We start from the raw sequence: 27,061 nt of genomic DNA on the forward strand, positions 1-27,061 counted from the left end.
TGAGCCTTGGTGAACCAGCAGTTGAGAGTCAAACAGTTGTCATTCACCAGGTTGGTCTAATGTGAACGTATCTTCCCAAATCAGCTGATTTGGAAGTCGAGAGTTCCAACGTTCAAGTCCTAGAAATGGCAGTTAGTTGCTTTTATATGGATTTGAACACTAGATCGTGGATACTGATGTTCTTTGATGGTTGGGTTTCAATTAACCACACATCTCATGTACGGTCGAACTAATACTGTGCAAGAGCACAAAGAACTAATACTTACACTCCTACTCTTACTTACGGAGAACTAATACTTTACACTCCTCATATTTGTATCATCCTCTTAAGTAGTACCTGAATGGTAACTCCCGACGGATAAACAGGAAAAAGAAAAAAGTCATACAGTTACCATTATGTGGGGCTGAATATCTACATACATGCATCATTTTTATGCAGATGGCTTTTTTTTATTTTCTTAATTATTATGAAACACATTATTTGTTAATGTTGTCTTTCTTTGTTCAGTGAATTAAAGTTATTACAGAAACCTTTGAAAAGCTTGTGCGTGGGAATATGATAATAGAATTTTGAGGCCTGTGAAAAGTGTTATCCCTGGCCGGGATCCCGAGATGAAACCCCGAAGTGCTACCATTCCCCCACGGAGATCGGCATTTTTGTAAGTAAAATTTAATACATTTGAAGTCGTTATTTTGTCTACTTTACGCATCATACATACAACATATTAAATTTATATGCTTTTTCAAAAGGATGAAGTACACGTTTAGAAAAAAAATAGTAAAGTGAAAAGTTGAATCAAAATATTTAATTATATTTCAGTTCAAATTGAATTTATTCAGAGATATTTAATCATTGTTGTAGTTATTGGTGTTGACATTATCGAAATTCGTTTACAAAATACAGATGGCAGTGGTTGTTTCTGACAGCTGTTAAGCAGACGCTTTGTTTTTGTTGATATTGATCTCGGATAGAATTTGGAATTATTAACGTCTTAATTTGCTGATGTATTATTTAAATATGGCAAGCCCATTCTTTCATCACAAAATGTTTTACCTTATGTTTTATTGATTTAATGAATCAGAATAGTATTAAATATATATTTAATTAAAAATTCAGTATTTACTATTTGAAATTAGTATTATTTTTGTTATTTCGTTTGTTAATTGTAAGTAAAGCAAAAAATTCTTATATATTATTAGTGTTAATTGTACTTTTTATCAATGGTATATTCTTATTTGTCAGTTTGAAAGCGCAGTTAGAAATACGTTACTGATATCTAACCTTCAACTTTACTTTTTGTCCCTTTGTTTTTTTTCTCCTAATGCGTAATTATGGGTGTAGATAGTTCATGTAGTTTATCAGATTTTTACTCGTTCAGCAAGAATAAGATAATAAATAGTATAAGTTACTGAAATAATTTATTATAGTTTTTATTAACTTATGAAATTATTTTTCTACTTAATTTTGACTTATAAATTTGTTACTTTATGAAAATTATTACTTACTAAACGTAACTTTTTTTTGTGGTTTAGAGAAATATTTTATTAAGAATGGAACGATCAAATAATACAAGACCTTTGTTACAACATTCTAGTGAAACTGACAGTGATTTTGAAGATGACTTACAAGAAGAAAGAACTGATATTGACAATGATTTAATTGTTGTTACTAAAGATACTAAGCCACTTTTTAAAGCAAGAGAACCAGTGGATAGGTAAGTACAAGTTATTCTAATGAAAACTTAAAATCGGATACTTTTTTGTTATGTTAAAAATTTCAATTTTATTTTACGATTCTTTTTAAAGTTTTGATGTATTTAAATTGATTTCAATAAAATTTATGGTAAAGTAAAAATTATTCCTGAATCAGAGCTAGTAGCTCTTGCTCTAAATAATTTTTTCCAGTTTTATATTTAGTTTGATTTGACCCTTTAGTATGATTTGACCTGATTTTTAGAAATAATTGTTTCACTGCTCTCCTTACGTACATTCTGTTTGTTTTGTAATTTTATTGTTTTACAGCATTGTGTTCCTGTTTTTACATAACTACAGATGGATAATATACATTACCAATTGTTGCACTATTTCATACACCCAAGTACTTCAGCTGGTGCAAAATTGATTGCTTTAAAAGGCTGTAAAGTATTTTATTCCTGGTAATTCTGAGCAATTACTTTATCAACTTCAATTTTGTTTACACTTTAATATATCATAGTAGATACCTTTAGGGTCAGGAAAAACCCAAGATCTAAACGTCAGAAAGCAGGTTTGGACAGCAGTTGCCTCATGCAAGTCACCACAGAATGAATTAGTATCTGCACATGTCACCACCATAACTCGCAAAACTGACTGCTAATTGAGTAGCATACTGATAACACAGTGCATACTTTTAATTTTGTACAGGTTTAATTTTGTACTGCCTAAACCTGCTGTCCAATATTTAGTTTTTGTGTTTTCTTAGTCCTAAGCATATCTACTATGATATAATTAAGTATTAAAAAAACCTACATTGATCAAGTAATTGCTCAGAATTATATTATTCCTTAATATTTTTACAGTGTTACTGGTTGAGTCTTTGTCATTTGTATTTGTAATTAATATTTTGTTTTCATTTCTCAGTCAGACTTAAACTATATAACAAATTTATAATAAATCTAAACATTATTTATTGTATGAACTATGCTACCGATTTTATTTAAAATAGTATTGTATATTCAATGTTATAAATAAAAAATATTTGAAATAATTATTGAAAAAGCAGCAGTGTATTTGACTTACTTCATGATAGTAGCTGACATGACATAATTCATTCTACCTAAAAAGCAATTCTACTTGATGGGGGAAGATAAAAGGGAGACTCCCACCCTGCAACAAGGTTTATCTATATTATATACAATCTTTTCCCCTTTATGCTGTAATTCCTCTTTATTTAAAAAATTCTGATGTGGACACTACATGACTTTCTTGTACACCTGTTAAATTACATATACACATTTTTTAAAATGAAAAGTACTTAAAATTTTATTTCACTAATACTTCTAATTTTTTATTATTATTGTAACATTTTTGTACATCAGAGGTTAATAATTTTTAATAAATCAATGTATTTAAATTAAAAAGAAAAAAAGGAAATGAAGTCTGATTCAAACCGATGTGCCTTCTTCTTGTAAGATCAAAATATTTCATTAATTAAAATTTTATTTGACTATAACTGTGGAACCAATGTAAAAAGTACCATGTATGGTATATCGTTGAAAAGCTCTCAATGAGGACTTATTACTGCAGTTAAGAAAAAGTCCAAAATCCAAATACTTTTGATTTTGGACTTTTTTGGACACTTTTGGTCCAGTTAATTGCAATCAAAAGGGAAGTTACACAACTAGATGTTACAGCAGTCCTAAATCCAAAATGTCAACATCCTACGACTAATTGTTTTTGAGTTATGCAAAATACATACTTATATACAGATTTCACACTGAAACTAGTCAAAATGGATATTTCTTTTGAAATCTGAAAACTTAAATTTTTCGCAATCACAATACTTCCTTTACTTCACACAAGGAAGTAATAAAGACAGGATCATAATTTTTAAAAATTTGCTTGGATGGGTGATATTCATTTGATTACCTTACCGTAAAGTTTATTTCTTTCTAGCTTATACATTAAAAAAATACAACAGATTATTGATAGTAATACAGATTGATAGTAATTATTCAGAATGTTAAATTCTTTATCTTATATAATTTTGTGCCTTTAATAAGTTATGAAATCATAGTTTATTTATTCTTAAAGAAATTTTTATTCATAGAAATAACAAGGTTTTTGAAATTTGTGTTTTATGAAGAAAAAAAGAAAAGTATCATTGTCTACCATCTACTTTTGGTTAAAAGTGTAAAATTGATGTTATGTAAGATCGTTTTAACCAGATAGATTTATTTTTAATAAATAAACATTTAATATCTGAATTTTATGTAACCTTATTTGAATATTTTTGTTATAGTATCTAAATATGCATATTTAATTCTAAATTTAAATGCTTGTGTTAAATAATCAATCAATTTTCATTTTTCTTGTTTACAGATATAATGCAGGTTACATTGCATTTTATTTGTTGGGAACAACTGCTTTATTACCGTGGTTCTTTTTTATTACAGCGGAAGAGGTATAAATAAAATATTTTTAAAAATAAATGTATTTTTATTTTTTTATTATTATTTTATATTATTATTTTTGTCTCCTGATATGAAAATAATTTATGAGAATTTTTTTTTTTTATGTTTTAGTGTATAATACCAAAAGTAGAAATTTTTCCGCCAAAATTTACAGGTTACAGCTCTGTGAGATTTATGATTCATTTTTTACACTGTAAATAAACAGTTGAGTGATAAAAAGCGTATGAACAAATTAATAAAATAAATTAAAAGAAAATTAAACCAATGTACATGTTGAAACATTAATGTATGCCAAATTTTACATGTTAGTACGCATTATGACCGCGTAAATAAACTACTGTATGTTTTTGGATTTCATGTGTTTATTCATGAATGTTTTTTAAGCAGTTATGTGCCTTATTATAGCATTTTTTCACAAGTAATGCGTGCCTGTGAAAAGATGTTGTTTTAATCAAAGTTTTATTGATAAAAAAAAATTCCAATATCGCTGATAATTTTGTTATTTTAAAATATATTTCTTAAACAAATCTGGATGATTGCTAATGCAATCTGTTTACAAGAGGTGAAACAAAAAATGTACAAAGAGTACAGCCAATACAATTTAATTTAATTTCTGTTACTAATAACAAAGTAACATAATCTTAATCACTGTTGTATCACACTTTATAAAGAAGAAAGCATTTATGAATTGAAATTGAAGTGAATAGGTAGAAAAGATATCTAGGAAAATGATGCATTTTATTTTCCAACCCAGTTTATAACAAGAAAACTACAGCAATATTTTTAAAGAAGGTATATTTATGTAAGAAGACTAAATTTTATGGAACATATGATTGAAATTGATGTAGGTAGATTGAACAAAAAACTTTTTGTTCAAAAAATATAAAATTGGAAATATAAAATTCCACCCCCAAAAATAAAGCAAGTAAAGGAAGAAAGAATAAAAGAATTTCAAAATTCTTTAATTCTTTCACTAAAAGAGGGAGAATTGGAACAGAAGGGATTAAATGATATGTGCATGATTCTCTGCAGTCCTGTATTCAGAAAAATAAGAACCTGTATCTATGATGATTATACAGGTGAACAACTTAAAACCAAACCGCTACAGACTAAACAAAGTTGCAACATGTAAAATTTTATGAATGAAAAGAAAAAATTAAAACATAAATTAAATTTTGTATTTACATTAGCAAAATTTTACATATTTAACCATATCTTCACAAAAAATATTTGAAGTGAGTGCCCTGTGAAGCCCTACGAAGCTTTTGTGTTCGAGTGCTCATATTGAAAGTTATCTGATGCAAAATTTTGTCAATGCCATTGATGTCTTGTTGAATGGTTCACCTTCAGTTCATTGGTAGTGTGGGAATTTGATTCATAAACTCTATCCTTCAAATAACCTCAAACATAAAAATTGCCACTAGTTAAATCTGAAGAAGCAGAAACTATTACCTTCTGCTGATAGTTTGTTCTTCTTTAAAAGTTGCATGAAATGTGGTAGGATTGTTTGATAATACACTAGTGCGACACGTAGCTCCATCTTGTTGGAAGAATCCATACTCTTCTTTTTTTTACAATCTTTTAACTGAATGTAAAATTCTTTGAAAATTATACAGGACACTACTGTATTAACAGTCCACTCAAAAAGTATTGGTCCCATTCATATTGGTCCCAGAAAGAGTATACCATACATTGATTTTTTCAACATGAAGGGATGCTGAAACAATATAGTGAGAAATTTCAGTCTTCCAATACCTGTATGAGTATATGAATTAATATGTACAATTAAATGAAAAAATACTTGGTCTTACATGAAATACAGCATTGGGTCTATCTGTTTATCAACAATATTTTTGAGAAGCTAATTGCAATAATCAAGATGGTTTGCTTAAGTGTTCTTAAGTTGTTACACATGGAGGTTAGGTTGAGTTCTAGACTGATACAGTTGTGTTTTTCTTTGCTGTGTACTTCTGCTGTTTTACCATGGTTTTTTAATACTACTTAGCTGTTTCTTTTTGTTTTGAGTTTGTTGTTTTGTTTTTCTGTTTGTTTATTTGTTTTGTTTTCGGGTTTGGGCCTTGGTTAACTAAGGCCTGTTTACCTAGATACACAGCTGTTACAGACTATTTACATTTCAGTTGAAGGAATTCCTAAGTTGAAGTTCACTTTTGATTTATTTAAATTTATTTTTCATTCACTTAATTAATTTCTTTCGGATTAATTAATTTTGTTTCAATATTGTTATTACTCTTATGGCTGACCCTCATCAGTCAGAGGGAGTGCCTCCACCAGACGAAGAGGGTTTCTCTTCTGTGGTGGGGCAATGATTCACTAAGAAGGAGTCATTTAGGGTTCAGGTAGAGAAGTCCTATTGGACAGTAGTGGCAGTGATGGAAGAACTTTGACGCACTGGTCGGTTGTTGACGAAGCGTAAAGGGAAGAACGAAGAAGATGGGTGAAAAGATGACTCAGCAGCAGAGGACTGTCGGTCTGATTGTGTTGACGAGCAGGGATGTCCAGGAGGACTTTCCTGCTGTTCTAGTCCGGTCAGATGGTGGGAAGTGTCCTTTAAAACCTTCAGGGAAGTGAAGGCTCTGTGGTTCACCACCAGCAGATGACAGGAAGAAAAATCAGAAGCAGGTTCCTGGAATTCCTTATACTTGCCAGAGAAAGTCTCTGATCTAGTGAGGTCTGTATCGTTTATAGACATCTCTTGTATAGGATAAGAGGTGCCAGAAGGAGAGAAGCGTACAGGTTGCATGGAAAAGAGCTTACAGTTATTGAAGAAATTTTTGTACATAACATGACTTTTTTGCTGCATAAAGTTAGAGAGTTTGAGCTCGCTGGTCTGGTTACATATGACATTAGAGTTGAGATAAAAGAGTGCTCTGAGCGTATGAACAGTCATGTTTGTATGTTGGAGGAGTTTGCAGATGTTTTGGATGAAATACCTGTGGAGCCTCAGGAGAGGTCATCTACTCAGCTGATCACAGCAGATGAGGCTACACAAATGTATTATATCATCACTGATATTGGCGTCACAAACTCTGGATGGGGGTCTACAACAGGCTGCAACTTGATCGTCGATTGATGAGCTCTGGCGAGCAATTGATTGCGGAGGTAGACATTGCGTTAGTTCTTAGAGGCTGGCCTCAGAATGTCTTTCTACCTTCAACTCTATTATAGGACATCGCTGAGTTGCCAGGGGATGTTGGGTCTGGTTGGATTATAGATATGGTGTTGGGAGTCAAATACCTGTAACATGCATCAGTGTTCTGTAATGCTCCACGGATTCAGGACTTGGCCTGAGCAGGAAAATTGAAGGTGGGCCAGTTCCTTAGTGCTGGTCGATGCGTTTCAAAAAATCAGAACAAACAACAAAGGGAGCCTTGATGACATCAAGCTGAGATCTATGGAGGGGAGACCACAGTATATGTAAGAAAAATACTAGAGTGTGAAGGCACTTTGAGGACGGGACAGAATTACTATGTCGCCGTCTCATGTGGCAGAACTACCACTGTCTGGTGAGGTGAACCACTCGCAGAACAAACCCACAGGATGGAGACACTTACTTAAAGTCTAATAAGTTATACGCAGACTTACTTGAAACCATGATAACAGATGTTGGCATTACAGGCACAACAGAGATACTATCCATGCATAAATCTGGATAATGTATGGAGATTAGAGTCAAGAAGGAGGTTAAAAACGCTGGGACATTCAAGCAGGCAGTGACTACTGCCATCAAGGATGGCACTGTACAGTCAAGGACCAGGACTGTTGCTCTCTGCATATACGATCCTGTGGTCTAACGGGATCTGTGGTTGATCTTACATTTGTGAGTTCTGAGCTGGCTCCGAGTGTCTACGGGTGGAGGGTGTGGGAAGGCCTATGTGGAAGTGACCACCAGCCTATCATCACTTAGATCTCGGAAGAGAGAAGCGGCAGACAGATTGAAGCCAGACCTGCCGATCAAATACCTCTCGAGGTATTTGTCTGGAGGCTGCAGTTTGGAACTTAGGCCATCAAGGCAGCTGCCAAAGCGGAGAAGATAATGAGATTGGTTGCTGGTTTCCTACCCAACTCCAACTGTGGTGGCCCGATGCTGTTGTGTAGGAGACTGTTGAGGGGAGTTGCTTACACCACAATGTTGTACGAGGCAGAATTGGGGGTTAGTGTTATTAAGTATGCAAAATATTTAGGGCAACTCGAGGCTATACACAGGAGATGCTGTCTACGGATAATTTGCGCTTATTGTACAATTTCAAAGGAGGCGGCTAAGGTCTTGGCTGGCCTTTTACTTACAGACAGCAAAGGAAGAGACTTCAGTTTTGGGACCTTAACCCCTGCTGAAAAAAGGAGAATTTCTGCTGATGTAGAAAAGGAACTGTTAGGAACCTGGCAAAACAGATGGACAAGGGAACGAAAGGGAGGTGGACACACCGCATAGTTGATATACGGAGTTGGTATCGCAGGACCCATAGCTCGTTGGTTACTCTTTAATGCAGTTTCTGGTAGGCTATGGAGACTATAGAGTGTACTTGTACAGATTCTGCTTGAACCACTCGGATCTCTGTCCCACATGTGCTGATGAGGAAGAGACCTCCTTACATGTTTATTTTTATACACAATTTGAGAATGAACGTCAAAAGATGGTGAAAGCCTTGGGCTTAGAGGCAATCTTTAATCCCAGAAGGCACTTGGAGAATTATGAATGGAAGGTTATGGAGGGCTACGTTAAGAAAGTGAATGACAGACTACAGGCCTCTGAGGAAACCTGACAGGGAATTCAATGCTAGAGGATGCTGGGCTGGACAGGCTCTCGGCTGAGCGCTTAGAGGGCCTTCCGAGCATGTGGAGGTTGTCTTTGCACAATGAGGCTGCAGGCATTCTGCATACTGGCATCTGATGGCTGTATATTTCCCTTATAAGAAGTAATGCTCCAAGAGCAGTTCCAGAAAGGGGTGGAAAAAAAAGGTCCTTGTGGAGCAGTCCACTGCACGTGATCTATTCAAAAGGGTCAATGAATGTAAGATTGATGCGGGCCAGACTGACTATGCTTTAGTGGTTGATTCGGCAGTTGGGAACTGCGAGGTGACCTCGATCATTTGCAGGTCTGTACTGCAAGTGATGCAAGATAGGCATGATCGACTAATCTGCTTTTGTAAGCCTTTGGGTCAGCTTGGGCAAATTCTATGCCTTTCAGCATGGGTAGAAGAAACATTATGTGTGTCTTTCATGAGTATCATCTGCATTTTCATTAAAGAGCAAGAACTCTCCACACAATAGTGGCAGGTGAAGGACCCACATCTCCGAGTGTGAGCTGATAGAGGTGCGGCTGAACAACTGAGCAAGGACATTGCCAAAAAGCTAGAGGGTGCTACTATGGCTCTGATGGGAAGAGGTGGCCGGAAGGTCCATGTTGTTTTTAAGGATGTGGATATACTCACTATGAAGGATGAATTTCTAAAGGAACTTCATCAGGTTATAGGGGAGTTGGTCTTACTAGACATAGTATTCATGCGGCCGGAATTTGGGGTGACACAAGTGGTCACCTTGGCAGTACCGCCCTTGTTGTCAGACTAGCTTCTGTCCGAAAGGCAAATTTAAATTGGGTGGGTGGCCTGCCGAGTGATGAGGCACACCTTTGATGACTTCTGTTTTTGGTGTTGGAAGCCAGGCCACAGGGCCACATTGTATCTTGGACCAAATCGCAGCGACTACTGCTTTACCTGTGGCAAGCCTGGCCAACTGCAAAAAGATATTATGCAGGAGCCTCAGTGACTCACATGCAAATTGCATGGGGATGTGCCTGGAGACTGTGGATGTAAGGTGACTTCGCCTGTGTCTCACAACAAAGCTGCAGTGTCTGTAAGGGACAGCCCCATCCGGGAGGGGTGGGAGGCTCTGACATCCCACCACCAATGATCGGGTGGGGACTCCCTTGCAGACGCCATTGAAGGGGAATGTAAGACTGTAGTCCTGGTGGAGGATACCTCTGGGGGTTCTCTATTAGAGGCTAGGCTTCAAGACCAGAGTCCTGACGGTGAATCCCTTGGGGTTCCCTACTAGAGGCATGGCATGTAACACATGACTGAGTCCTGGCTACCTGGGTGGGGCACTAGGCCCTACCCAGGTAGTTTGAGGTGAAGGCATCCCTCGGAACTGAGTTTATACGGATAAACCATAATTGCGGATCTGGCTCTGGGAGGGGGGCATGAAGAATTCAGACGAAAATAGTTGTTACACATTATGTTATACCATATGGTTCCAAATTTAAATCGTGAAGATTCTTACGGCAGGATGTGCTTTTTACACCACTTAACTTAACATATAAATTTTTTTCATACTGGCAGAAATTCTTTTTCAAATGTATTTATTTTATATTTGAAACCGACTCCATTGTACATAATTTTTTAACTAAATCACGTATGCTACTCTGCTGTGATTCTAGAATTTGGAAATTTTCTCTAAATATTTGACACGTTTCTTGAAGGACCCAGAATGCGTATAAGTTTCCATTATAGCAACTCTTACCTTGATCAAGTAAGCCACTTTAAAAAACACAACTGCGAAGAACTAAACTATACTGTACTGAAGCATGAACAGATTAAAAATATTTATTAAATAAAATTTAAAATAATTAAAATATTTTATTCCGATCAATGATAATGTGAAAGCATTTTTTTCCTCTAAAAGAAGAAAAAAAATGAACAGAACAGATTACAATAGACAAGAATAGTAACATGCACAATCAATAATGCTGCTAGTAATAGCAGTATTAAAGGTGACTTCAAACAACTGCAATTTGAGCTGGCTTAATTCGGTTAAGACACTCGCCTAGTACCTATCCAAGATGAAATATTTCTTTCAAAGTCTCTAGATTTTGCATGTTTTTCAGAACTTTGGCTGACCAACACAGAAGCCATTTCTGAGCTCTGTAATTTCAAGCTTACTGAAGAACATCAAGTTTGTTTGAAGTTTTATAAAAATGAGTTGTTAAGAATATGAGTATGTATTTTTTTTGTCATATTATTGTACTGCAATTCCTGTTATTATAATTGTAACTATTTATTGTACTGGTTTGCTCTGTAGCTATAGTATGATAAAAATTAAGCACACTATGAAATATTAACTCAATAAAACCTTCATTTGGTTTTACTGAACTCATAACTTACTAACCTGAAAAATTATTTACCCTAATATGGAAATAATGTAGTTATAAGTGTAAATGATATAATTACACAGTACTATTAAGTATTATAATTAGAAGTTGCAGGAATCAATTTTTTCAATGCATGTGATTGATTATATCTCCAACTCCAGCATTAAAAAAAAAATGTACATTGTCACTAACCTTTAGTTTTCTGTATTAAAAATTATTAAAGTTTATCTCCTATCAAATAATACATCATTTTATAGAAAAAGTTTATATTAAAAACATTTCTATTTCTCTCAGTTATTTTACTAGAAACTTTCTGTTGTAAATCTTTTATATTTGTTTTGTACTAACATATTAAGTGGTTTTAACAGCTATTAAATTTTCAGCTTTGTTTGCACTTTTTCATCTTTCTTGTTATAGTATTTCAATCTGAAGATTGAACATTGTTATTAATTTTTCTTTTCATTATGAAACCAATTAACAGGTAATATTAGCCATCTGATAATTATTTTTTGTTTGCTTTTTTTTGTTTTATGGAACAGACTGCATTACATTAAAAGTTAGTTTATTGTTTTAATTTAATTAGATACAAAATAATGAGTAATGGATATTTATAAAAAAATATTTTAGGTATCAGCAGTGTCAGTATTGGTGTTGAAAAGATCGTTTGTAGTGTAGTAATTGTAATTAAATCCTTATAGTTTTAAACAGTTTTGATTTGTATTTTAAACAGATGGGGTGGATAGGAAAAGAAAATGAGAAAAATTTGATAAATAGGTAGTTTACTTTGAGTTTTAATTGTATAATTGGTTTTTTTGAGGAAAGGGTTTGAAATTATTTAATTATGTCCCATATGATATAAATAGTATCTGCTTCTTAGATTAATACGTGAAAATACTTTTGTCAGTTGTACATTGTATCAAAATTATGCATAACTTTTTATGAGGGGACAACAAATTGAAATAAAATAAAGGTATAACAAATTTGTAGTTCTGTTATAAATTCTCTGTTAAATCTATCCAAATTACTTAGGCACTGTAACCACACATTCCTATACACTTCAAATTTTTTGTAAACACTTAATTGTATATAACATTTTCTTCAAAGATTAAAATAGTTAGAAATCTTAACACAGGTAGCCCCTGCATCTGATACCTTTGTTGTCAGTTGCAATGACTACCTATATTGAGTGGCTTTCTCCATTGGGAATGAGTCTTCATTGGGCTGAGTACCTGCACCAGTCTGGAGACAAAGCAATCTCAACTTATAACAGACAAAAATTAAAGAAAAAGGAGAAGAAGTGAAAAGCAGTTTGAGCTGTATTGTCATTATTTAATATCTTATTTGCTTATCTTATTGTCTCTTTTATCTTTTAAATTATCTGATCTTTTTTAATTTACTGTTTCACAGTATTGGATGTTTAAGTTACGCAATTTGAATGAAAGTTCTTCTGTGCCAGATATTGATGATAGATCTGAGTTGCAGACATGTTTTACTTCCTACATCAGTATTGCATCTACTGTACCAAGTACAGTATTTTTGATTATAAATCCTCTTGTAGGACGTAGGTTAGTACCAAAAAAACATAATTTAAAAAAGTAGTTCCTGTGTAACCTGTACAATTTTATATTTTTAAGTATGTTCATCTGAAATATTATCTTAATTTAAAATACAGTTACATTGCATTATTATTTTTCATTTACAAATGTGTACAGAAATGACTTCTTTCTTTTATAAATGAGTTAAATTAAAAAAGTAAAATCTTATTAATTTCAGCCGACTGAAAAACTTAAGTAAAACACTTTTAACAGTTTTCATTTATTAATCAATTTAATACACTTAAAAAAAATTATAGAAGAACTACACTATATGATAAGCAAACATATATGATTTTCAAACCAGATAGACTTTTTTCTCCATTGCATGTCATTCTATCTCTAAAAAGCCTAAACAGTAGGTCAGCTGGAACCATAGTACAAAAACAACAGTATTCTGAAAAAGGTAACAAAACTGATTGAAAACATTTGTTTATCATTAGAAATAAATAATAAACAGCAAGTAAGGTAAATACTTTAAATTAAGACAATATTTTAAGTATTGCAATATAGGGTGCAGTTCAAGAATCTAATCTACGTAAATTATTTTTACATCAAAAACTGTTTGTTATTAATTAGTGAGCTAAGAAGGAAGCATACTGTTATCAAATAGATTTCTTGCAAAATCTCAATATATGTTACGTTTTTAATATGATTTATTGTGTAGGTTTTATATTTTTACCAGTTTTTTTTTTATTAATCTGACCCCAATATATTGTGTTATATTTATATTCTTTAAGATAGTCAAATTAGAGAATTAGGTACATTATAATATCACCTGCACATAAGATTTGACATTAGTTTTTAACATAAGAGAGAAAGCTCGTGATTAACTGTTGTTAAGCCAAGGAGAGAGAGAGTAATGGGGTTGCTAAGGAGCTTGTAGAATCCTTTTATCTGGTGCCATGCTGAAGATTTGAAATTTTGTGTCATGATGACATTTTGACATTTTTCTACGGCAGTTGAGGTCGGATGGGAACATTGCATTGATTGTCATTGTTCTCAGATGCATTGGTATATCTGTGTTTAATCTCACGTCACAGTGCACAGTACAGTCACTCAGTCTTCATATGTGCAAGAAAGTTTATGTTGCCAAAGCCACCAAAACTTTTTTGTAATCATCTGTCATCATTTTCAGCTATCAGTATGCACAGTTTCCAGTAACTATCCTTTTCACAACCATTTCATGAATGATATTTGTTGATACTGCTAGATATTGTTCACAAAGTTTATTAATAATTGAATGTAGAATTTCAACATTTATTTTAGGTTTATCCGAATGATTTCATCAGTAACAATGCATCCATTGACACTGATGTCACCTATTGATTGTGTTATGTCATCCATTGTCAGAAATTAGATTTCAGCAGCAGTCTTTCTGTTTTCATAAAGAAATAAAATGACAAAATTTATTTTACAGTTTGGTATTTATCCGATTATTTTAAAGCATAAAATTGATATGACTTTGTATCTATAGTTCACATTGGAAGCTGTCACTCAAACCACTACCAACTGCAAAAAAATAATTTCACTTTATTTTTATCATGTATAGCTAATTTTTTAATAATACCTCCTCATATTTATGACTAAAAAGAACTGAAATGACAATTTAAAATTAAAAATTAATAGTAAAAAAAATTGAATGATATAAGAAAAAAAATTCCATAGGTATAATTCAGATTTAAGTAATGCAAAATGAGAAAGGAATTAATTATGATTATTATAAAAATTGTTCCAGTTGTTGAATAAATTCCTTCAATAACTAGAATAATTTTTTCCATAAATAATTTTTAAACACTAAAATTACAAATTGAATGAAGTAAGGAATGGAATTATAAAGATGTATTTGTATAAAGTTTGTAGTGATTTACAGATATGAAAAAAAGGAAAATAATAATAAAAAATTAAGGATATAGGCTAGACTTTTTAAATATGATATTAGAGATGAATATTTGAATTAAGTGGACTGATAGAATTAAAAGTCTAGATGTTGTAGATGAGGTGGAAAAATAAGAATTTGTGGTATTATATATTAGGTCTACAGTTTGGTTTTCTGAAAAATCAGGAAATTATGCTGCATAAAAACTGGAAAGGTGGTATAACAGTTGTAATACATAGAGTAAATGATTAGGAGTTGTAGAATTTGGAAAATTTATGAACAATAAATGATTATTGCAAAATATAATAAAATGGAAAAGTGCATCAAACAAATCATTTGATTGATGCAGGAAAGAAAGCTAAAATATAAAATGTAGTATAATTTTTTTTAACATTAATTTTCCATTTGCCTTGTGTTATTTATTTATGTTTTAAAACTTAATACACTTAAGCTTTTTGTATGTGTGTATATTTGTATGCAATTTACTGCTTTTTCAAGTATGGGAAAAATGAACTTTTATAGTTTTGTTTCAATCATCAGTTGCAATTAATTATAAATTAATGTTTAATTAAAATTTCTATAGTTAGTAAATTGTTTAAAGAAGCTGTTTACACTTAGTAAGTGATAAAATTTTAAAAATAAAAATCGATTGTTCATGATGATGAAACATAGTGATTATATCATAAGTATTTTCATTTTCTCTAAATGTTTGTTTTTCAGGATATCAGTGAAACTTAGAATGATAACAACTTTGGCATTTATGCTTGTCTTGTTCATAATCACAACAGTTCTCGTTAAAGTAGATACTGATACGTGTAAGTAGCATTTTATGACAAATTCTTACAGTACTCTTTTTGAGGGAAATGCACTATAATTTTAGCACAGGCTTTCCTCATACTCTTCTGTATCAAAACCCAAATTTATTGACCTATTGATAGAGCTTAATCCATTTTATTGAAAAATTTTGGTCAGAATTATTTTAGTTTTTGAAAAATTGTGATATATTTACATACCTAAAATATAAAACCTAATTTTTTTCTACCTTCAGGTTGTTATAAGGTTTTTATTTAATGCAATAATTGCCTAAACCTGAATTAATGTTATTTTCTTACAAATAAAATCAGAATTGTTTATTTTATATTTCAGCTTTCTCAGAATTGTTTAAATGTGAATTTAAAAAATTCTACACCTTTTTTATCTATTAACAGTTTTAATACTATTTTTATTAATCTCTTTCATCCATAAAAAAATTTAATAGATGTGAAGAATTCACACTTAATTTTGCTGAATATTTTTAATTATTCCAGGTGATGTCTATCTGGGAATATGTTGCCCAGCAATAAATATAAATGTGATTGTTTTCCCTTACTAGTTGTCTTAATACAAGGACTATCCAAAACGCAATTTTAATTTAATTGTAGCATAGAGGAGTTATGAGTTTTATGCTAACTTAGCACGGCAGTGGAACCAAATGCCCAGCAGTGGTAGAAAGAGAAATTAGTTGCTATTATTCATTTCATAAAAGTTGTTTAAAATTTGTGCTACAATTGAGAAGCCTGCTTACTGCAAAGTACACTTAATAATAAGATTGGTGTTAATATAAACTGTAAAGTGGTTTAAATCTATCATTAGCTTTCTGAAAATGTAATTAATAAGAATGTTGTGAAACAATGAGTGGAAATGGATGAACCAATTTCAATTATGACGAGAGAACTAGCTGGCTAACTGCTATGATTGATGAATTGGTTAAGAAGATTAATAATGTGGTTTGAGATGATGAGCAGTTGAAAATTTCAGGACTTTCTAGTTTTTATTTTCAAACCTCTTGTTCAAATCACAGTAATTCCAGGCTATCATAACTTTTCTACCCTAAGGGTTAGTAAATTGCTTTCACAACACAAGACATAGTGGACAGGGTTATCATTAAACTTTCTTTTGCATTACACCTTGAAAATGATAATTTATTTGACAAGTTGTTAATGAGACTAGGATTTCATATGTAAAAACAAAAGATTAATCGGTAAAAAAGTTGTCAGCAAACATTCTCTACCTGGAAAAATGTGGCAGTTGTTTTTTAGTGCAGAAGATATGTCTTGTTGATTTATTTCAAGGAATTTTGAACTTGGCACCACAATACTTCTCTAATGACATTAGAAAAGTTAAGTTGGACTATTCAAAGTAAATGTCATAGCATTTTTACAATCTCATATCATGGCTCCAACTAGTTTTTGTAAATACAATGTCTCCCTGGATGCTAAAATTGTGCTAAGCATGTTAAAAATTTCTTCAAAAATTCAATTGGTTGTATTTGGCACACTTTGTAAGCATCACTTCATGAACATGAAGAAATGGTTTGCACCTCACCATTTTGATGATGACAGCAAGTTGCAGTATAATGTGGAAGGATATTGCTAGCTTAAATTAGAGGCAAGTTTCCGAACTAAATTAAATAAAAATACAGATTTAAACATAAATGAATTTACTCACATCAGCCCTCTACATAGAACCCTTCTTTAGTTATACACTTGTTGGCAGCACCGTAGAGCTCGTCAAATGCTCTGGAGAAATCACTTTGTGGGATTGCCTTCAACTGCTTGGTGCAAGCCCTTTGGATGGCCAGAACGTTGTCAAAAAAGCGGTCTTTCATCATCAACTTGAGTTTCAGGAACAGAAATTAGTCTGCTGGAGCCAAGTCGGGTAAATAGGGTGGGTGGAATAAGACAGTGATTTGATTTGCGGCGTAATAACATGTTAAAACTGTTGTCATGTATGCCAGGGCATTGTCGTGTAAGTGAGTTCAACTGCCCAAATCCCAGTACTCAGGCTGGATTCAATGCAGCAGGGTTTCATTACTTCCATATAGAATTTAGAATTCATGGTTTGACCAGTTGGGACAAATCATGATGAATCAGGCCCTTTGAGTCGAAGAATGCAATCAACATCATTTTCACTCTTAATCTTTGCTGCCTGACTTTCACCGATCTTTGTGCTCCAGGACTCAACCAAGCAGTGGATTGATGCTTTGTTTGGGGATTATACATGAAGCACCAGCTTTCATCGATAGTTATAATTGTTTGCAAAAAATTCGGGTTGCTATCAGCAGTTTCAATAAAGTCTGGAGCACAAGAAAAATGCACCTGTTTTTGTTCTTCAGTCAAGAAGTATGGAACAAAACAAGAGCACACCTTTTGGCGGTTCATTTTTTCTGTTAGAATTGTATGCACCTTGTCTTCACAAATGTTTAGCCCTTCTGCTACGGCCGAAAGGGTAAGATGAGGTTGTTTGAGCAGGAGCGCATGCACTTTTCGCAATTTTTTAATTTTGAAAAGCTGTTGACAGCCTCCTGCTTTGTTCGTTATCATCCAACAACTCTCTACTATCTTTAAACCACTTCCACCACATTATGTTGTAGTACAAGATGCGGCTTCATCACTGAATGCTTGCTGTATCATAGAATAAGTTTCAATGAAGGTTTTTTGAAGTTGAGTACAAAATTTTATTGCGCTTCTCTGTTCCATGTCGCATTATTAAGGGAGTAATAAGTAAATGTTGGTTGCGATCAACCTAGTGCTATTCCGAGCGGTCCTCAAAAGTGGAGCTGTAGTGGGAGACTAGAGGTTATACTCAGCTCCCGACGGACCAGACCTGAGGACCTCTGGGACTTAGTTTATGCTGGCTGTACTCCAATCGTTTAAATTTAATTACGATATTCGTTGCGGGTGACTGAATTTTGGAGATTTGCTGTCGTAGCATACTTGATGCATCTACGCACTATGGTGTAGTAGTAGTTAGGGCTTAAAGTGACAGGCGCGGGGTCTTCTCTCTTCCGTGAGTAGGCTTTTAGCTTAGTTCCTGAGGGCAACGTGGTAGCGTTAGGTGTCAGCTGTCTTCTTCGGAAGGGAGAACTCATTACTATCTCTCATGGCGGATTACTGATGTAGATGTCCCTCGGGGCATCTCATGTGGCCGGGCTGAACACTGTGGAATGTGATCAGTTTGAGGGCAAGAAGATGTCCTCCGTTAAAGCCATTGCTGGCAAGGAATGGAGAGGGTGGTGTAGTGACCTGACACGCTACGAGGCAGGATCTTCTCCCCTCAGGGGGGAATTGAGATGTTCTATATCGCAAGCTCGCACAAGGTCATATGAATACAATGTACGCAGCCAAATATAGCTCCAACTGGAGTGACGAAATATGATGAAATTTTGTACACACACTCGTCAGACATTGTACTACGTAGTTCCTTGGTTGTCCAAGAGATTGTGCTACTTTTATCAACTACAGAAATTTAGTTGGGAACTTTTCAGACCTACTGAATATATATTGTAAAATGATATTGTTGTCACTGTATTAGTATTTGTTTATAAATAAACATTAGAAAGTTAATTTGTAAATGTTGGTATTCAATATACTTTGTACGGTTTAATTACTATAAAACTCTTCAAATTGTTACATATTTATGATTTTAATTTTTGTGTTCACTTTTGACAATCTTGTTAGTTGCATTGGTTAAGCAGATTGTCTAATCAAACTCCTAGGTTTGATACCTGTATTATGTTTGGATTTTTATGATTATGAGCACACTGTTTCTCAACCACCGGCCTGTAGGACCTGTGCCAGTTTGTGAGATAATGCTACTGGTTCCTGGACAAATTGGCCCACAAAAAAAATTTAATTTTAAAAATATGAGAAAAAATTAATATTAAAAAGATTCATATAACAGTAATATAAAATCTACATATCATAATTATTTAATAATGTTCTGTACATGCACATTGCCAAATACTGGTGCATATTTAATTTATGAATATATTGTATTCTTTGCACTATCAGCAACAATAAACTATCCTGCAGCCCATGAGGTGTAGTAGTGGAAGATATTAAAACAATGCCAACTTAAAGAGTGCAGCATTGGCGTTACCTTTGTTTAATGACTTAGCTATGTGCATGTTCAATTTATTGAAAATACTGGTTTTGCAATTACATTCTTTACATTACGAAGTTGATTACTAGTGTTATAGTGAAGTGGTTTACTTTTAGTTATTCCAAAAACACAAACTTTTATTCCTCTTAAAATGACTAATAAAAGACAAGGAACTTTACATAATTTTTTCTGCATTGAAAGTTCTACTCTGGGAAATGAAATTATAGAAAAATTGAGTGAAACAGAATATGAATGTCCACCAAACAAGAAAAATAAATTGCTTTCACAAGACACTACAATAATGACTACTTCAAATATGGTTTTATACTTGGCTGGATGCTATGGAAGATGATATAATCCAATGTGCACAATATGTAAGGAAGTTAAGAATAATATCATGAAACTATCCAAAATGTTGTGACATTTAAAATCAAGACATCCCAAACTAGAACATAAACCATTGCAATATTTTGAATGACAAAAACAAGAATTTAATCTCCAAAAGAAAAAATCTAAAGAAACTTTTATTCAAAATAAACCATAATTGAAATGTTCATATTTAGTTGCACTATGTATAGCCAAAACAAAAAAATCGCTCACAACTGAAGAAAACGTAATTGATCTGTGTTAATTGATATTTGCAATGAAATTGCAAATATCAAACTCTCAGCGGCAGATTCAATCAGATCAATTCCTCTTTCAAATGATATGATTAGTAGTCGAACTGAAACTCTTATCTGAAAATATTGAATACCAGTTAATAAAAAGTATTAAAGAATCACCAATTTTAGATTCATTGAATTTGTATATTAATAACCATTCCTTAAACTGGAAAAGTTGTATTGGTCTGTCTGCTGATGGACCAACAAGTATGACTGGGAAACATTACGGATTAAAGAAAAGGATTCAAGAAATCACTTCTTCTGACATATTATTAACACACGGCGTAATACATTGCCAGCACTGAGCAGCCAGAAATATGTCACCTGAATTAAACGATGCTCTCCTGGAATCGACAAAAATTGTTAATTTTGTAAATAAAGATTATATTAATTCTCAATTATTTGCCATTCTTTGTCAAGAGGTAGGAGCAAAACACCAACATCTGTTATTTCATACAGAAGTAAGATGTCTCTCTTGAGGAAAAATTGCTTACCAGACTTTATAAATAAGGACGAAATTGGAGATATTTTTGGTAAAAAAACAGGCTCCATTAGCAAATTGTTTTTCCAATATGTATTGGATTGTAAAACTGACATATTTTCTTACATAAACGACTTAAATTTAAGTTTGCAGGGAAGTATGACAATTACATTTAATTTATTTAACAAAATTGACGCATTTAAAAAAAAATTAAATTTTGGTTAAAAAAATTGAAGAAAATAATACTGATGTATTTAAAATTCTTATTATGATTTTACTATTACACAAAAGGAATTAATAGTTGATTATCCGAATGTAGTAATAAGTCAGCATTCACAGTCACATTACAACATGATGGATTTGAAAAATATTTCCCTACAAACATACGAGGTGCGACAATAAAGTAATGAGACTGAATTTTCTTTGCAAGATGTGGCAACCCTGCAGCTTGCGTAGGCACACCATCTTTGTCTACCTTGGTCTATAAGACCACCTTGGTCTATAAGCTACTTCTAGTCCAAGCGGCACATTGATGCAACTGCTCAGTCGTGAGTTGTGCTGTAATAAGTGAACACGTGTTTGTGTCTCTCGTCACAGAAATGAAACCGCAAAATATTGCGCAACGGTATGCCATTTCTTTTTGCATTAAATTGGGTGAAAACGCGACGACAACTTATGGTAAGCTTCAGAAGGCTTTAGGAGAGGAGGTTATGTCAAGAGCTCAAGTTTTTCGGTGGCATAAAATTTTTAGTGAAGGCAGAACGAATGTTGAAGATGAAGACCACAGTGGACGACCATCAACCTCACAGACAGATGTCAACTTGACCAGGGTGAGTGAAATCGTACGATCTGATCAAAGATTATCTGTGAAAATGATTGCAGAAGAACTCAACATCAATCAAGAAACGGTTCGTCTAATATTAACTGAAGATCTTGGTATGAGAAAGATTTGTGCAAAAATGGTCCCCAAAAATCTCACACAACAACAGCGAGAAACACGGAAAAATGTGGCAGCCGATCCGTTAGAGCAAACAGAAATCAATCCAGATTTGTTGAGCCGTGTTATCACTGGTGATGAAGGTTGGTTTTTTCAATACGATCCAGAAGCAAAACGCCAGAGTTCGCAATGGTGCTCAAAGGGATCACCCAGACCAAAAAAAGCTCGCATGTCAAAGTCAGAAGTGAAATGCATGCTTGTGTGCTTCTTCGATTCCAAGGGAATTGTTCATAAAGAGGGGGTGCCTCCTGGACAAACAGTTAACCAATATTTCTACAAAGAAATTTTAGAAAGACTTCGTAAATGAGTTCTTTGTGTCCGTGCCAACATAGCTGATAATTGGATTCTGCATCACGATAATGCGCCATCCCATACTGCTGTCAGTACAGCAATTTTTAACCTCAAAACAAATTTCAGTACTACCACAGCCACCTTATTCACCAAATATCGCTCCGTGCGACTTTCCAAGATTCAAAATGGCGGTCAAGGGACACCATTTTCAAACAACACAAGATGTCCAAAAAGCTGTGACGAGGGTCTAATTTTTTTTCACATCAGTCTCATTACTTTATTGTCGCACCTCATATACTTGCAGAAGATGACTTTATGTGTAACTAACTAATCCTTTATCAAGAATAATTACAATAATATAAATTTAAATAACGAAGACCAAGAACATCTCTTGGAATTGAATTCAAATATAACATTAAAAAACAATTTTTCAACTATGAATTTAATTAAATTTTGGATTGCAATAAAAAATGAATATCCTAATTTGTACATCAAAGCCACGAAAATGCTGCTTCCCTTTTCAACACATATTTGTGTGAAGCTGGATTCTCAGTTATGACACTTATTAAAACAAAAACAAGAAATCGTTTATCAATAAATTCATCTCTTCGATTAGGTTTAAATAATTTAAACCTGACATTGAAACAATTTTACAAAATGAGTAACTATAAATTTCTCACTAACTTTCATTATTGAAAAGTTTGTAATAGGATTTGTTTGTAGTTTCTATTTTTAAATAAAACAACCTAGATTTATTTTTTGTTATTTATTTTCTGATTTTCATTTAATATTATTGTTTTGTTGTTTATAGATAGAAATAATATTAATTAATATTGTGTATATGTAAATTTAATTACTAATAAAATAAAAATATAAGTATTTTTTTTTAGTCAAAAATCCTAACTGGGATCTGCCAGTCTGTATATACTTTTCTATAATTTTATGGTCCACCATAAAAAAGGTTGAGAAACATCGTCTAGCATCCCATATGAAATTGAAGTTATCGAAAGCAGTGTACTAAGAAAAATTATACTTTTTGTTTATTTACTTTTTATTTTTGATTATGAAAAGATGATTACTTATTTTAGTAATTTATCTCTAGTTTCTATGAGTTTTTTAATTGCCCTTTTTTTCTTTTAATTACCTTTGAATTTTTTCTTGGAACATTAACTATATAGTAGGTTAGCAGCTATTAAGTGTAATACTAAAATAAAATTTATTTACTTGGTATTATTTTGATAAGTTTTTCAAAATATTTATTAATTATATTTTTTCCATATTTTGTATAAAAATTTTTATTGTTTCAGGGCAAAATGGATTTTTTATTTTAACTCTGACCATAGTTGTTTTATTGAATAGTAAGTATATATTTTTCTGTTTTCTATTACTGTTTATAAATATTTCTTCCAGTAACAGTATTACACTTTGAAATGCTTGATAACAGATGAATTTTTGTAGTATAAAATAATACCTTACGTAACTGGGATTGACACGTAGTCAGAGAATTATGTTTTTTATATAAATAAAAAAAATTATATTTTTATTGTATATATACATATATATATTTTATAAATTTATTCATAAAAATACAAATCTGTTGAGACTTCAAGCCTGAACAGTTTACCATTTATATGAAACTGTAAGATTCATTTGTTCAGGAACTGGATTCAGATTTTATAGTATTTCAAAAATGTTTTATTTTCTTCTTTTTTTGCTTGAATTTATTGTTAGAAAGAGATTAATATAAAATTTCTCTCAACACATATCAATACCAAAAACTTCATCAGTTAAATTTTCTCTCAGTGTATTCAGTTATAAGTTTTTAATTCAGTTTTGATTCTTGATATATGTATTACTTAATTTTTAAATTTAAATCGCTTACAGTTACATTATTATTTTTTAGATGCTGAGAATTTTTTATAGAGTTATAATTTTTATTTATTTAAAGTGTTGTCACATACTGTATACAATATTTAATTAATTTTTGTTTTTGGGCGACAAATACTAATACTTTTTATTTTTAATACTTCATTCAAGGTGAATTACTGTTATTGTCATCAATATAAATTATTACTGTGCTATAAAGAAAAGAAAATGTAACTTTAGCATAAGACGTGAAGTAGAAGATAATCAGAAAGAAAATTTGAAAAGGAAGATCTTACAGTTTCCATTCTGACTAACAATAATCCACATAAACAAATTAAAGAAACAAAAAATATAACACTTACTTAAGGACATTACCATAAATAATTTTTTCAATGGTTTGTTAAAAGAATGAGACAGAAAATTTTCTTCAGCCTGATGGAGAGTGTGATTTTTTCCAACATGTCTTCCACAGCATTGGTCTTGCTTAGAGAGAATTTTCCCTTTCTGATCAGAATGTGCTTGTAGGAGGAAGTCATAACTCCAGCTGAATATCTGTGATTTAATATAAAAATGAATGATCTTTTTTCTGTTCAGTTATGTACTATCAGTATGTATATATATAACCCACCGGGTTGGTCTAGTGGTGAGCGCGTCTTCCCAAATCAGCTGATTTGGAAGCCGAGAGTTCCAGCGTTCAAGTCCTAGTAAAGCCAGTTATTTTTACATGGATTTGAATGCTAGATCGTGGATACCGGTGTTCTTTGGTGGTTGGGTTTCAATTAACTACACATCTCAGGATTGGTCGAACTGAGAATGTACAAGACTACACTTCATTTACACTCGTACATATCATCCTCATTCTTCCTCTGAAGTATTATCTAAACGGTACTTACCGGAGGCTAAACAGAAAAAAGAAAGAAAGTATGTATATATATAATCCTCCCAATGTATCTATTGTTCAGTCCTAGTTTATTGATATAAATTATAATTTTATTATTAAATGAAATATTGTTTATATTTGTTTCAGTTGCGAGTGCCATATTTCAAAGTGGTCTTTTTGGAATAGTTGGTAGATTTCCATCACCTTATATTACAGCAACTGTTAGTGGACAAGCACTTGGTGGTATTCTAGCAGCTGTAGCTGAAATAGCATCTCTTTGGGTTGGAGCATCACCTCTTCTGAGTGCATTTGTTTATTTTATAATTGCAGATTCATTCCTTCTTATTTCTATTTTTGCTTATATTCTACTATCACAGACAGTGAGTAATAAAAAGACTTTTATATAGTTTATAAATTATTAATTAGTTTATTTTTAATTTATTAATTAGTTTTTATATATTAGCTTGCTATTGTGGTGTTTTCGTAGGGCTTTTTTTAATTACAAGATTCTAGACATGTTCTAATAAAAATTACATATAATTTTCAATCCTGTTTTGAAAGTGATTCAGGAATTTAAGAAGTGTCTAACTGTTATTTCTAACAGAAAAGTGCTTAGCAAGCTGCTTTAAAAACACTTTTAAAATCATTTTTTTTTTTTTTTAAGAAAAAAGTGAAATAATATTTCATGAACTAAAGAAACATAAACAGGTTTCTCTGCTAAGAATTAAAAGAGGCTGAAAAACAAAAATAAATAATTTTTTGTTTTTTTTTTGTCACATTGGAGGATTCAGCTGCAGAGTTCAATCAGAAACATAGAGAGCCTATGAAGATTGCTAAATATTGGGTGCACTACTACTAAATTCTGAATCTGGTTTTTATTTTAATATTCCAAATACATTGGATCAATCTCTTTGATATATTATTTTACACTAAATCAACCACTTGTTACTTTTTTTAAATGTTGTCTGAAGTATTTTATGAATTAATTCAGTTTTTTTATTTTAAGGAATTTTTTAATTTTTTAAAATAAAAAAATTACAGCTTACAATATTTTTATTTTTCACACACACACTAAATGTATGCAGATTTGTTTATGTTTATCTATTTTTTCAATTTTCTTATAACTATGATTTTTTTCAACTTAGGTTGAAGATTGAAACTAATATTTTCCTTTTATTAAAGGTTAAATTACTTAAATATCAGCATTAAAAAGAAAGGTTAATAAAATGAAGTAAATGATTAAGCAAAAAGTGCTATTTTTTAAGCTTCAGAATAAGTACAACTTAATTTTGTGGTAAACTCAGATTGTGAATGAATCATGTTCTGTGCAGTTAAAAAACATATCCCTATAATATATAGTATCTCTGTTGTAGAGAACTTTTCAGAAGATAAATTAGCTAATTTGCAGCCTTGTTGTTTACCCTACAAAATATTAAATGTGATGAAGGAACTGTGAGAAGTGAAAAATTCATACCAATATTATTTGGTTGCCTGAAAAGGATGTAGGATATACTTTGGGACAGCTCCTGTTCTATAGATTGAAAAGGGTGTTGATGTTTCTTTTGTAGTACGAACTTTTTTTTGTGGAGGAAGTTGTAAAGAATAAAATAAAGACGAGTAATTTTTTTTATTTCTAGAAAGGGTAAATTAAAATTTTTTTTAATGTTGACTGACATTTAAATTATCTTTCAAATAACGTTTGATTACTTTTCATCCTCAATTAAAACTATTCTATTAACAATATTGTTGAAGGATCAGAAGGTTGTCTTTTGATTTAGATATCAAAGAACAGTTTCAAAATCTTGATGTATAATCATGAGTTTATGTTACGCTCATGTATAATTGTCATAGAAAAGTTAGTTCAATCACGAGAATAGTTATTACAGTCAAATTCCATGTCGAATACCTATAACTCAAAATTTATTCTAATTCCTGACCGTATTTTATTATGTTATACAGAAATATAATTCCTTTAACTTGAACAAAAATCAAAAGTCAGAATAAAAAATTTTCTTAGTTTATTACAAAAAAAAAACCAAGTTTAATATTAGGCAAATAATACTGATCTTATTTTCAGTTCAGAAATATGGAATGTTTACGCCAATGCGTAAAGTAGGTTTTAATCCAATTATGTTTCTGTTATTATTTTTGTC

At 32.0% G+C, this 27,061-nt stretch overlaps 1 protein-coding gene across 1 annotated transcript in view; it reads left to right on the plus strand.

Moving 5' to 3' along the window:
- The first annotated feature begins 934 nt into the window (after positions 1 to 934).
- The window catches only part of Ent1 (Equilibrative nucleoside transporter 1), a 46,853-nt gene continuing 20,726 nt past the window's right edge, over positions 935 to 27,061 (plus strand). Inside the window, exons 1-7 of the mRNA XM_075368300.1 lie at positions 935 to 1,166; positions 1,534 to 1,715; positions 4,081 to 4,162; positions 12,745 to 12,902; positions 15,529 to 15,623; positions 23,470 to 23,520; positions 25,056 to 25,288. Of these exons, the coding sequence (XP_075224415.1) occupies positions 1,552 to 1,715; positions 4,081 to 4,162; positions 12,745 to 12,902; positions 15,529 to 15,623; positions 23,470 to 23,520; positions 25,056 to 25,288 (783 nt within the window). The 5' untranslated portion in view covers positions 935 to 1,166; positions 1,534 to 1,551. The remainder of the gene's footprint in view (positions 1,167 to 1,533; positions 1,716 to 4,080; positions 4,163 to 12,744; positions 12,903 to 15,528; positions 15,624 to 23,469; positions 23,521 to 25,055; positions 25,289 to 27,061) is intronic.

Source organism: Lycorma delicatula, chromosome 6, assembly GCF_047948215.1.
Source record: "Lycorma delicatula isolate Av1 chromosome 6, ASM4794821v1, whole genome shotgun sequence".
NCBI classification, from domain to species: Eukaryota; Metazoa; Arthropoda; class Insecta; order Hemiptera; family Fulgoridae; genus Lycorma; species Lycorma delicatula.